Below are 15,249 nucleotides of genomic sequence, written 5' to 3'. Positions count from 1 at the left end.
TGGATACTACTTGGATACCGTGGATGTCTTTTCATTCTTGATGTCCTTCTATTTCTGGAGTCGGCTTCCTTTATCTTTCCATTATTACCAGCTTCAAAGATACACTTATGAGTTTGTCATTATTAAAACATAAACTTGGAAGGCCAACATAAATGTCTAGATAATTTGTAAAGACAAAAAAGAGATACCCCTATCAGGACTCGAACCCGCAACGTCGCGAATCAAAGGGCCTCTTATCCACGTTTTGAACCAATAGCCCAAACAAGCTTGGTTATTAAGGGTGCACAATTTAATATACTACTACTTTATTAGGTATTTATACATAAATATTCAATTTTTTAAAAAAAGTTATCGGGTGCACGTGCACCCTTACGATTTCGCATGGGTTCGCCTATGAGTGTGTGGATAGTTTGTGACACGTCGATGGATATATTTATTTATATATTTTTATATATTAAATATTAATTATTTTAAATAAATATAAATAAATATACCATATTATTGTATATTTTCTGACAAATTTATATATTTTTATATATTAAATATTAATTATTTTAAATAAATATAAATAGATATACCATATTATTGTCTATTTTCTAACAAATTCTACAGGAAGAAGAATACAAGAGAAAAAATAAATTATTAAAGAAATAAGAAAGTACCACGGCTGTAACCATAATTTCATAATTACAACCATGGAACATTTTGGAAGAAGTAGCAAAGTTAATTGGTGATGATGATCTTCACTTCAAAGCTTACACCCGTCAAGTGAAGGAAACAAGTGAAGGTTTGAAGAAGAAGTTACAAGTTGACGGTTACAACCACCACTTCAAAGTTTACTTACACTCGTTAAGTGAAGGAATGAAACAAGTGAAGGTTTGAAGAAGAAGTTACAAGTTGAAGGTTACAATCACCACTTCAAAGAATGCATTCGTTGGTTCAACATTATAATTTTATGTAAATAGAGACATTTCTTTGATTATTAATGATCCAACAACATAAGCAATATATAAAAATTAGTCTTGTTTACTTTTTCTTTCTTTCTTTTTCTTTTGTAGAATAATATTTTTTTTCTTTTCTTTATTATTTTCTCCATAATGGAGTAGTTTCTTTGTGTTGGGAGCGTTGAAGAAACTTAGTATAATATTATAATATAAATCTTATTTTAGTTCTTTCAAGACTTGATTTTATTTAAAAGCTAAATACTTCGTGTTGAAATTCTTGTACTAGAAATTTGTGTTACTTGATATTTTATATTATAGTTATAGTTATATTAAGTTGTGCTTCCCACAAGGAAGAAAACTAAATATACTAGAAGTATTTCATAAAATAGAAGTAATAATAATTTTTAGTCACTTGTTATTTCAATCTTTGAAATTGCTTCTTTTGATCCTTATCCTCACGGAAGGATTACTTCGAACTATTTCTTAGATTTAAATAATCTCTATCTTATTTGTTTCAATTCGTATCCTCACGGAGGGATTGACTCAAATAAGATTGTTGTTTTGAGGGGTCTTTATCTTATTTCTTTCAGTCTGTATCCTCGCGGAGAGATTGTCTCAAGTAAGTTTATTGATTTAAAGATTACTCGCAAGGAGTTTATTCCTTATGAACACGTAAATCAAGGCTAGAAAGTTATTCTACAATTTTATAGAAATTACAAAAATAATGATTTTATTACAATAAACATACCAAGTGAATTCAATAATCCCCAACTTCCTCTCCAAGATAAACTTTTAAACACTATTTCTTTACATATTTTTAAAAAAAAAAAACTTTAGAAATTACTCTCCTTTCATCAATTTGATTCTCAAAAAGTAATCAAGATAATACAAATTTGTAGCATAGATTTTTCAATATCTGTGGGACGATATCTTAAACTATACTAGAATTTGACAGAGTATGAACAATAAAATCTTATACAATTTGAACTCGTCACACGTCCAAGAGTATATCATCAACATTTAATCTAGTTAGAGATCCTTTTCTATAGCCTCTCCCTTCTTCATATTTAAATTACATTCAACAAAAAGGTGTGTGACATCCATAATTTTCTCCTGGCCACATAGAAATCATCATCGTCTTTTATTATAGCCCTAGCAACCTTTTTTCGATAAGTAGCTTTTCATGCACTGCTAATCAAACTAGCAATCTATTCTTAGGTAACATAAGATTATTTCAAATCAAGTCAGTTTCCTACAATATATGCCTATCTCCTATCAATGTTATATAACTCGTGCACATAAAAAATATGACAGTAGTTGTTTGAGTGAACTTAAATGTGAAGCTTGGACTTTAATTAATATGATCAATAGAGCCACAACAACGGCTTAGAGAATTAAGGAAGAAACTAATGACATCCATAATATGACTGTAAAGGAAACTTTTTCACTTTATCCATATATTTCAGAAAGAGAATTCTACTGCTGATTTCTTAACCAACTTTACAAAGTTTGATAGAAAATTAATTACTTCACTATTTATAAACTTAGCAAGAAAGATTATAACCACAATGAAGAATAATGAAAAAGCGCGTCCAAACTTCAGATTCAAGCTAAAAAGAACACTTTCTTAGTCGATCCTAGCTAAACTTTTCAATCAGATAATGTTAAGTATTTTAATATAGAGTTTAATATTTGAAAGCTTAACTATACTAGGAGCAACCCTCCTTTTTTAAGAGGTACGGTTTGATCCCCCTCTATAACCTCTTTGCTTATGGAATAAATCGTCCTATTTATTAGGGGCTTGATAAGAAAATAATTGTCAGAGAGTACCCTCCTTGAGTATAATGTGAACTCATATCAAGATTGATTTAGTGTAATTACTCCAGTATCAGTTGCAACCATTCATGATGATTATGAGAATATAAATTTTCACTCCCAACATAAAATCAGCTCTAATGTACATCGAAAATGACTTTCGATCAAAAGAAATTCAAAAAATATGAGTAGCTACTCTGTCTCAAAGGCTTTCTAGGTGATGTCTCAATTGCAGAAGAGGATATGTCACAACCTCAGGCTCTTCCTCCACCATATGTTGTAGCAGCTGTCTATACGTTGACTGTTGAAAAAATTGAGACAAAACTTATTGAAATTGAGGATTGATTGCTAAAGCAGAGTGTTGTCATGATTGACCTCGAGCAAGAAGTCCACACTTTCGGCCACTTTGTTAAAACTATTAAAAGAAAGGCCTCCAATGCACCGGAAAGATAAAAATCAATGTGAAGAAGCGTGAAATTAAATCAAATATAAATAAGGTTTTGTATATGTACGGTATTAATCCAGACTATTCAAACCAGAGGTTCTACATATTGTCAACGCCATAGAAAGATTCTAATCTTCCATTACTTTACTCTAATAGGAGGAATATTAAGGAATAATTACTTTTATTTTGTAAGTATATATAGAAATAGAGTAATCTTTTGAAAATATTAAGTATAGTTTCTATGTCGGTCATCTTGTATTAAGGTTCAATGTTAGTTATTCCCCCTATTTTGTAATGAGAATCTACAATTTATTAGTGTAAAGACCCTTAGAAATGTTGTTTGAACGTTTTACCCTTCATTAAAAAATTTTGTTGTAGAAAAAATCGTCTTTTTACTATGTTTTTTTAATATTTAAAAGTTAAAAATTAATTAATATAGTTATGGTAAAACTTTTTCTTATTAGAACTCATCAGAATTAATAACAACTAATACTTTATTCATTAGTTTAAGAATTCTAAATCAACTAAATTTGATTTTAAGAAGATTTAAAAAATCTAGAAATAAAAAATGTTAGAATAAGTAAAATTTAAGAAGTACCAAATTTTAAAAGTTTTAAATACATATTTTTATAAAAATTTGACTTTAAAAATAAAGAAAGAGTGAAATGGTTCAACAAAGATATACATGCTTCTGGTGGTACATATATTTCGCCAAAGATATTTTAACATTATCAAACTTTAAGTTATAATTATTCATGATGATTATTAGATAAATCAAGATGGGTAATTTCTTTACAGTCTTTCGACTTTCATATAGTATACAATGTGTAGTAACAATTATTGTTCTTTCTATAATTAGTTCAAACCTCAGGAGAAAACTGTCATAGTTTTTGTATGAATTTTGATACACAAACTCCTTTGGCACCCTTTTGATCGGCAAATTATTTCTAGACTAGTCAGCAGTTTTGGTACGGTTGTGGCTCCCGACCAAGCTATATACTCTAAATCTAGAGGTAATGTTGCTAAAGTAAAAGCGGAGATTGGTCTTCTGAAGCCAATATAAGATTAGACTTGGATGGGTTTTAAAAGAATGGATAGCATCGATGATGGAAAATGGCTCAACATTTAATATGAAAAAGTGTGGAGCTATTGTTTGTATTGCAAAATGCAGGGTCACCTTGAATCCAAATATAGAAAAAAGGTTAAAGATGAGAGGATCAAAACACAAAGAGATAAACTAAATAAGCAGGGCAAAGAGCAACTCAAAGATATGGAAAATTGTGATGCCTTCCAAATGTTTCTAAGAGAAAAGGTTTCAAAGCTAGATTGAATCAGTTTGGCGAGCAATGAAACAAAAACAACCTTCATCAAACACAACATACTGAAAAAGGATAATCAGACCAAAGGCATCACTAAATTTGGCACAGGATGATCGGAGAACAAAAGGCATTTCCATAAATAAACCTCCAGATAATCAAAAAGCACCCGACATTTTTGAGGTACCTGATAAAGTAAAAGGAAAGATCGCGGATCCTATTGAGGTTGATTGAACCAAAGTCACCACCAAGAAAAAAAGGATCAGGTCTAAGAATAAAAATATGACGGGGGATTTTAATCAAAATAGTAGTATGGATTATCAACAAAACAACATCAAGGAGAAAGGGCAACCAAGTGGCAGCAAGAAAATGTCACTATTAAAAGTAATATCAACACTAAATATGACAATTCTAATTAGACGGACATGACACAAATTAGTGAACAGTCTGACAACGATATGAGAAAAAAGACAGATAAAACCTGTCAACCTTCAAATATGAGCAAGATTACGAAAGAAGAAGTGAATAGTAAGAATGACAAAGCGGCAACTTACCATATTAATTTGGGTGATGTTCACAACAATTACCTAAAATTGATCAGTGGTGCCAACCTTGAAGAAGAACAAGACAATGAAGAGATTTACACTAATAAGTTTATCCACCAAGAAATATCTTCATATGATGATGATCGTAGCACTGACGATGATGACTATGAAAATGAGATGACTACGGAGGAAGCTGATGACTTTGTCACCGTTGATAGTCTTGACAGTAAAGATCATTTTGATAATATAACATATTTAGATATGGCTGTCAAGTGGGCCGGGTCGGGCAACTCGGAATCGGCCCATGTTATTTAACCGGCTTGAGGGCTGAGTCGGGTTCGGGTTGGGGTCTAAGTGGGTTGGGTCGGGCTGGGCCTAACAGTAAAAAAAATCAAAAATTACCCTAACCAGTCCAATTTAACCCAACCCGATCAAACTCGATTAAAAAATCGATCAAACTCGGTCAAAAATATTAAAAAAAAAAATCAATATACATTATATATACCCACCTATATACATTATAAATACGTTAAACAATATATATATACTATATATATATAATATATACTACATTAGAATTTAAAAAATATATACACATATACACAATTACACATATATACGCACCATCCAAATATATATGTACTACTTTAAACTTTAAAGTTTAAATAAAATATACAACAATATATATATATAATTATATATATATACACATGTATACTTTAAATATACACATCTATAGAAGATCTATTCACATATATACACTCTATTCTATGTATATGTATATTTTAAATGAGATATACTACAATATATATACATTACAATATATATTTGTATAGTTATATACTAATTTATAAAATATATACACATGTATACATTAAATATACACGTCTATAGAAAATCTATTCACATATATACACTCTATTCTATGTATATGTAATACTTTAAATAAAATATACTATAATATATATACATTGCAATATATATTTATATAGTTATATACTAATTTATAAAAAAAAAAAAAATTTTTTTTTTTTAAAAAAAGGATTCCGGCGGGCCTGGACCGGGCTAGGTCCGGGTCGAGTTAACCGGGCCTAAATTAAAAAAATAATCAGCCCGGGACCCGAAACCCTAACGCCCTACCCGACCCGACCCACTTGACAGGCTTATATTTACATCAATATATCAGTTATGAACATGCCAACATATTGATGGAAACCTTCAGTACTAATGACCTTATTAATGTTATTATCAATTCTAAAATGGATAGAGTGATTACACAAGCTCACCTATATCTGAGAGGAAGAGGAAGAGGTAAAAATAACTCAAGAAAGGAAAAACAAAACTCAAGAGGAAGAGGTGGAAGATCCACCAGCTGTCTCTGTTTATTTTACAGGAACACTACTTAACAAATTAATTTAGATGCTTAAATCTTTATTCTAGAATATACGGAGCATCAATTCTAGTGGTGCTCTGGAGAGACTACAAAAACTTATCAGACCTGAAAAATTTTCTTTCATCATTACTAATGAGCCTTTTCACAAAGTTGTTTATTTGGATAAATTTAAAAGGATCCGGGGATATTTAATGCTCATTCCAATAGTAATATTCAATTTTAGATATTTTAAAATAAATTTATTAACTGTAGAGTGATTGAGGAATCTGATCAACGTGTCATTTGTATTATTAAAAAGATGGGTACTAATATTCTTGTTACTTTTATCTATGCTAAATGTGATGCTAATCTTAGGGAAGAGCTTTAGCTTAATTTAAATGACATTTGCCAAAAATATACTTTCATGGTACATAGCTGGTGACTTTAATTGCATTACTAACCCAGGTGAAAAGCATGGAGGCAACCTTCATAGAATGTCCAAAAATCGATATATTCTTTAATTTATTATGGAGTGTGATCTTATTGATCCAGGGTATTCAAGATTTATTTTCACATGGTATAATGGATGGGCTCCAGAGAAAAGACTTATGGTAAAAACTTGACAAGGTATTGGTTAACCAAGAACGGATGAACCTATTAGATTCACCCTTTGTAATCACCTAGTCAGTAATGGTTCTGACCACTCCCCTCTCCTAACTTGTGGACCTATCAGATATTTTAGATTTTTGAACTTTTGGGTAGATGAAGACAGTTTTAAGGAAGTGATAAAGCAAGCTTGGGATTTGAAGGTTCAAGGATCCCCTATGTGGAGATTTTACCTCAAGCTGAAGAATACATGCAGAAACCTTTTCCCGTGGTCCAAGAATACTATTGGAAATATATTTGATAATATTAAGGATCTAGAGAAAGAGTTGCAGGTCTAGAAAATAAAATTTTGATGGAAAATAGTGATCTCAATAGATCAGAACTAAATTGTACCAATGCTCTTCTTATTTTAGCATACAAGAAGGAAGAAGCTTTCTGGAAAAAAAAATTTGGCATTAAATGGCTTTGTTGGGGGTGAAGTCAATTCAAAGTTCTTCCATTCAATTGTCAACGGAAGAAATAAAAGATTATCTCTCAACAAGAATAACTTTTATCCTATGAAGGGAAGGCTGCCTTAATTATCTCTATCTTACATGCTCTACCTCTTCATCTATTAACTGCAGTTCAACCTCCTAATACAACTCTCCACCAGATAAAGAAGATTATTGTAAAAAAAAAATTTGGAGTATGGAGGGCAATATAAACTAGAGGCATTGGATAGTTTGGGATGACTTGTGCTTTTCAAAGAAATAAGTTGGTAAAGGGATTTAGATCACTTAATGATACTTGTGTTGCCTTCTCTGCGAAGATATGGTGGAATTTTAGAATATATCATTTAGTTTTTAAAGAGCTCCTTGAAGCTAAATACTACAAGAAGTTTCACCTCGTGGCTAGAAAATGAGCTCCAAGGCAATCTCACATTTGGAGGAGAATGATGGACATCAAGAATAGTGTGGATCCCCATATCATCTGGGAGCTTGGTAATGAAGAGATATCCTTTTGGTGGGACTCTTGGACTAATATAGGACCTCTTGCATTAGCTGTTCACAATAGGTGAACCCCAAAAAAGACTATGATGAAGGATTTCTTTTTAAATAGTATTTGAAATCCTAGGAAGCTGATGCGAACTGTCCCTTCCCCTAACGTTACTACAATTATAAACATTCATATTAACGTGACTAAGATCGAAAAATATGTTTGGATGCCTAAACAATCCAAAAATTTTAATTTTAAACCAGCTTGGCATTTTCTGAGAAAGCAAAAAAGGGGATAACTGTGTCGAGTAGAAATATCTGGCATAAAAGATACCTTATATAATCTCTTTTTTTATTATGAGGGTCCTGCGGGATAGGGTATTTTCCTTTATAGCAGTTAAGAAGGTTGGTATTTACCTCTTTTCAATTTATAATTGTTGCAACAATTATAAAGAAGAAACTACCTTTCACTTATTCAGTGAGAGTAAGATTGCTAATAATATTTGAAATTTATTTTGCAACTCTTGTGATATCAATTTGACTCGAGGGCAAGTTAGGCAAAGGGATATGAAGTGGTGGATGGTCAGTGACAAGAATGATGTTCATAAAGCTATCCTTCAATGCATACCAACTATCATTTGTTGACATATTTAGGAAAATAGATGTTTTCATGATTTATTATACAATACGTGATCAGGTTTATTGAATTGACTATCAATCTGCAATTTTTTGAACTGTATCTACCTGGAATTTGGCAGACTATGTGTAAGAGAGTGGGCGACTTGATTTCTATGATTATTTTGAAGGTTGTTTATTGGCGTAAATCTGATTATGGATGGGTTAAACTCAATATTAACGGACGCAACAAAGAAAATCCTGGATCGACAGAAGGTGGTGGCATAATTAGAACCATATAATGGTGCTATGATATGTGCTTTTGTTGATTTTTATGGTGAATGTAGCAACAATCAAGCAAAGGCAAAGCTTCAAGGCATTCTTTTATTATCAACAAGGGCCTCACCAAAATTGTTGTTGAGTCCTACTCTTTGATTTTAATAAACTTGACTAAAAGAGTTAAGACGCCTCCATGGCAACTCAAATCTTATTGAACAGATTATGAATTTGATCAAGAATGACAACTTCATATTTTTTTTTCACGTCTTGAGAAAGGGTAATCACTCAGCTAACAATCTAGCTAAGCTTGGAGAGGAATTCAAAACGTTATCGATCTCTCATGAAGTTGTGGTCATTCCTTCTAAAGTGAGAGACTCAATGAAGTTAATTTGAATCAGATGGCTTGCCGAATTTTAAATTCAGAAGGAAAAAGCACAATTTTATCATCAATGCCGGGCCTTAAACTTTTGATGAATCTTGTTACTATGTACATGACATCTCATACTAATGCTACAACCATCCCAAAGATCTTTTACCAAATCTATGAGCAACCTGGATATTTTTGTGCACTTTTATATCATAGGTTGGTTATGACTTAGCTTCCACTGCATTTTGGAGGCTAACGTTTATGTCGTTCTCCGTGTAATTAACATTTTTGGTGAATATACAGGTTGGAGTCAGGTCTAATTCCTCCATCATATAGATGAAATTTTAATTGAAAAATAAGTACCGCTTACTTGCAGCTAGGGGTGGGCATTAGGTTTGTTCAGTTTGATTGTTGGATATCGGTTTGATTTTTCGGTTTTCGGATTGGCAAAAATGACAACCATAACTAAACCAAAATTATTTTGGTTTGGTTCAATTTTTACAAATTCAGTTCGGTTATTTTGATTTTAAAGATTAAAGTAGTGAGCATTTAAAATTGGTGATTTTTTTAGAAAAAAATCTTTTTTTTTTCAAATATGTTTTTCATTCTCAAATATAATTAATTCAACATGGATGAAATAACCATAAATATCGATCTCTCTGAGTTATCGTTGTTGGCGTGACGACAATGGCCGCACTCGACAGCCACTGCTGACGACAATGACGAACTGAGTAAACGACTGTCGACTGCCATTGGCAATGTTGAAATTTCAAACGAACTGATGAACTGAGGATGACTGAGTGTCGCTGCAGCCTTCATGTTAATTTTAGGGTCTAAAGCAAAGCAGCATATTAGGATTTAGGGTTACTAAATGATTATAATTTACATATTTACATGTTATATCAGATTATATTATATTTTTAGTATATTTACATATAATATATATATATATATATATATATATATATATATATATAAATTATAATATATTATTTATATAATTTTGATTTTTCGGTTTATCTGATTTTTTTTTAAATCTGAAAATCAAACCGTTTAATCGAATTTCTAAAGTTTGAAACCGAAATCAATCTGAAAAAACAAAAAACCGAACCAAAATTAAATTTTGGTTCGATTTTTCGATTTAAACCAAAATATGCCCAGCCTACTTGCGGCTAAGGTCAAGTTAAAATATCCAGAGCGGAGCTAACCCTCTTTTTGACGGAAAAATATACTATTTATACATGATTAAAATTATTTTTTATGTGGTTATAGTAGGTGTTGAACCCCCTTCGACTTAATTTTCTTTGAATATTGAACTCCCTTACTTGAAATCCTGACTTCGCCTCTGAAAATATCTATTTATTTATTATGTCTTTCGTGTATGTAGATGGGCATCAAAGCTTGAATCACGAGATTAAAAATTCTCACCAACTAAAATTTCAAATAAGTCATATATGTGGAAATTGTCAATTTCTCTTGTTCATTTTTACGTTCATTCTGGACTTTGCACGTCCTTAAGATATAATAATTAATATGTGTATTTCACAATATTCATATTAATTGATGTGGAGTCTTAGTTCTTAGGAAATGATTTGAGGAATAAGTAATTGTTGTTAAGAATAAAACATGAAGAAAATGATTGATCTTTTTTTATGTATTAAAACTAATAAGTAAAAGTGAAAATTATTTTTGAAATACTAAATAAATAAAAATGAACAAGAGAAAGAATATTTTAATGCACTTGTGCTGCAATATAATGGTCAACATTTTTTCCCGTCGGGGTGGGGGGGTGGGGGGGGATTCTTCAACATCGAATCTGATTCTGAAATATTTGAATAGAAATTTCTAAATCATTTCTAAATATAGTAAGTTTATTTTCACATATAGATTTTAATAGAAATTTCATAAATTTATTTCCACAAGTTTAATATGAAACTAAATTCATAGTGTTGACAATAATTTTCAAGATGGGAAATATTTGACTGCACCTTTGTGCATGAATCAAATCAATTGAATACAACATACGTATGTCTTTTACATATATAGTATTTTCGTTGTTGACTTGTAATTGTTATGTTTTGCTTTGCTTGAACATCCAACTACATAAATTTTGACTAATATTTTGATAATATGTATTTTCTCCATCATAGTAATATGAGAAGAATTGAAACTTATAATCTTTCTCATATAACTTTTGAATATCTAGAATTTTAATTTAAAGTATTAATTTAATTTAGATATGAAGATTAATTAAATCGACTCTAAAAGCAAAATATGAGAAGTAAAAGCAAATCATGAAAAGTGTAATTGGTCATTTAATTGTAGCTAATACCTAATAGTACGTGTTCATATCACAATTAATCATTTAATTATTATACAACGGTACAATTTGATACATCCACTAGTAGGTTTGTTCCACAAATTTATATTTACAGACCCTATTGTATTTCTTGAATTCGAACATTGGAACACCAAATACATGTATAAGGGTAAAAGACGGAATCATGATTCTGAAGTTTATGGATTTTAAATTTTAATTTTTTTAAATTATTATGTTAGAAATTAATATTTATTTATGCATATTCGACTAATTTTAAGACAATACAAAGTTTGAATCGAAGTTACTTACCGAACTTGTAACAATATTCTCCCTCTCTCTATATTAATCCGTCTCAGAGAAAAAAATAACCACTGCTATGTATTTCTAATTAATAATATAAAGGGGTAGTTTAGTTTACGGGATAAGATGAATATCTTCATAATAAATTTATACTTTTGACAGACTTAAAAGTATTTTCAACCAAACAAAATATAAAATAAATGTTTAGATTCAATCATATTAAGTAGGTAGTATGAATTTTTACTTCCAAAATTAATTCTGTTTAACGTACATTATTCCATCAAACTTGATGCTATACTATCCTACTTTTCGGGTGAGACTATAATCGCGAAATAACTTAATTCGAGATCCAAACGATCCCTAATACTTTTAACGAGCTCCAATATGAAAAGGCCAGGTTTGTGAAAGCATTTTTTATGGGGAAAAAATGACAAGCGGTTAATTAAATAATTATGGTAATTAATTATGAGTAATTAAAATATACACAAATTCCCAGCTAAGACTTTCCATATACTCCCTCCCACATACAGTAAATCCAACGGTAATATCATTTACCATATATCAATAAAGGCAGGTTAATTAATTTTACCCTCTTTTATAAACACCCCCACTATTTTCTCAATTCTTCATCTCAACACATTTTGCAATTTTAATAATTTCAATTTGTCTCTGAATTTTCTCTCTTCTCTTTGTTCTTGCTTCTTAGTTTGATCTATGCATATGGATTCTCTTTCATTTGTTGGGATTTCATGCATCATCTTTTTGAGTTTTCTATGTTCGTCTCAAGGCCATAAGTTGTATGTTGGTGGCAAAGAAGGTTGGGTTTTAAAGCCGTCTGAATCGTACGACCAGTGGGCTAGAAGAAATCGTTTTCAAGTCAATGACACTATTGGTAAATTCTTCCCACTTTATGTTTTGATTGTCCCTACTTATTTACAACTTTAATTTTTAGTTTATTTTGTTTTGAGAGTTGTAGCGAGTCTAGAAGGAATATCATCAGTAACGATATATTTACATTTTTAATTTTTAGTTTTGTATATATACATATGATTACATAAAATTAACAGATTCAATTATACACTCTCTAGATTTACACTAGTGCTTGATTGTGTTCTTTTAGATAGATTTATATATGCCATGACGAATGTATAGTTTATGGAATGGAGAACCAATTGATTTTAAAAAATCTAGTACCATATTGTGTGTTTTATGTTATCATATTTTGAATTAACTTAGAAACGTCATAAATTATAAATTCTAAATCATTTGGTTTAAAATTTGTGTAGCGACGGTATAGAGAATAGTGAACCAAATTGTTTATGGTAATTATGTTGAAATCTTGTTAATTTGGTAAGCACATAATTATACAACCAAATTGCTTATTAGATAGTTATACTGGTCAATCTCTTGAGAGTGGTAATTTGGTAAACAGATAATTGTATAACCAAATTTCCTACTATTAGGTAACTACCAGTCAATTCTTAGTGGTAATTTGGTTAGCACATAATTATATAACCAAATTGTTTAGAACGTATAATTACCAGTCAAATCTCTTGAGAGATTTTTTGGCAAACAAATAATTGTATGTAACCAAATTGCTTACTAGTACTAGGTAAGTGCCAGTCAATTCTTGATATAGTGGTAATTTGGTAAGCATGTAATATAATCAAATTGCTTACTAAATATTTAGCGGTCAACCTCTTCATAGTAATAATTTGGTATACACATAGGTAATTACTGGTCAATCTCTTGTAAAATAATAATTTGGTAAACACATAATCAAATTGCTTATTACATAATAATTACTAATCAAGCTGTTGATATAGTGGTAATTTAGTAATTGAACACATAATTATGTAACCAAGTTGCTTATTAAGGTAATAACAGTCAATCTCCTGATGTTAGTAATTTGATAAACGTAGCCTTTCTGACTCGGCCGGATCGCCCTACGTGATTGTTGCTTCAAAGAAATTAACTCTCGGTCATAGTTTGTCGACTTATCCTTGGCATGGGCCTTTAGTTTTTTTATTGGAGTAGGAATCGCGAGAAAGCAGGGGTACCACCCTGCCATTGTCATGAGAATCATATAGTAATCAAATTGTTTACTAGGTAATTTCTGTTTAATTTGTTCATAGTGGTAACTTGGCATACACGTTAAGTACGAGTTAATTAACTTGTCACGAGTCACGACATTTCTTTACGCTACCATATATAAAAGTTTGTTTTTGCCCTTTTCATGCAGTTTTCAAGTACAAGAAAGGACAAGATTCAGTTATGGTAGTTCATGACAATGATGATTACACCAAATGCAACAAGACAAGTCCCATTCATCACATGAAAGATGGACATTCAAAACTCAAATTTACAAGAAATGGCAGATTTTATTTCATCAGTGGCAAAGATAACCACTGTGAACTAGGCCAAAAGCTTCTAGTAGTTGTACTATCTCCAGATCACCACAAGTCCTCATCACCTGTCACTCCAACACCGGCGATTTCTCCGGTCATTGCTCCGACTCCTCCACCCTCTCCAGGGTCAGTTTCACCGGCTCCGGCTCCGGCAAAGTCGGATGCAATGAGTGTTGGTGGTTCAAGTGTGTTGGTTTGGGTGTTTAGTTTGATTATGGTAGCTGTTTTTTGTGTAATTTGATTCTTAGTTTGTTGTGTTATTTGGATTTTATTTTGTGTGTTTGGCTAGGTCTAGCTACATAGATTGTTTTTTCTGAAGTTGTGTTATGGCAATTATAATCTATTTTACTTCATTTTCTTGCTTGGTCATTTTTCGCTAAATTCTTTGACGTTTAGGAATGGATAGAAGGAAAAATACTTGCCAAAGAAGTAAGAGAGTTTGAGTCGAATTAGTTAAGTTCAAAACGAGTTTAATGCAGATCTTTACTCAATTGACAATTCAAGCCAAATATAAGGTCTCTTAAGTCCCAAGTTTTTTTTTTCCACTAAGAGCACAATCTTAAAATAATAGTGCACAATTTGAGCCTGGGGACTTTGTGATAGTTTTTTATTTTTCCTCAGAAAAAGATATTTAAACAGTATGAAAACAGCTCCTCTACCCCTACAAAGTAAGATTTACGTGCACTCAAATCTTTTTGAATACTTATTTGTTTTCACAACACCCTTCCTAAAAAATGGTTAGGTGTATTTGCTGCTTGTTCGTGTTGGTTAATAATGATTCACAAGAAAATGGACGGGACAAATTTAATTACATAGTCTTCTATCAGGCAAACAATTTCTTGTTACACTCATACTACTGACCATGATACCAATAACAATTATTACTCAGTTCAACGAAACAAAAAAAGAAAAAGAAGAAGAAAGACTATCTCTAGGTACTTGG

General features: G+C 31.0%; 1 protein-coding gene across 1 annotated transcript; it reads left to right on the top strand.

Annotated features, from left to right (window-relative positions):
* Positions 1 to 12,523: 12,523 nt before the first annotated feature.
* On the top strand, positions 12,524 to 14,663 carry LOC107877320 (early nodulin-like protein 1). Its single transcript, XM_016723993.2, has 2 exons — positions 12,524 to 12,790; positions 14,141 to 14,663. The coding sequence occupies exons 1-2, from the start codon at positions 12,613 to 12,615 to the stop codon at positions 14,545 to 14,547; spliced, it is 585 nt and encodes a 194-aa protein (XP_016579479.1). The 5' UTR covers positions 12,524 to 12,612; the 3' UTR covers positions 14,548 to 14,663.
* Positions 14,664 to 15,249: the final 586 nt, after the last annotated feature.

Source organism: Capsicum annuum, chromosome 7 (genome assembly GCF_002878395.1).
Source record: "Capsicum annuum cultivar UCD-10X-F1 chromosome 7, UCD10Xv1.1, whole genome shotgun sequence".
Classification (NCBI taxonomy): domain Eukaryota; kingdom Viridiplantae; phylum Streptophyta; class Magnoliopsida; order Solanales; family Solanaceae; genus Capsicum; species Capsicum annuum.
The sequence above is the reverse complement of the archived record's forward strand: the minus strand, read 5'-3'. Positions and strand labels throughout refer to the sequence as shown.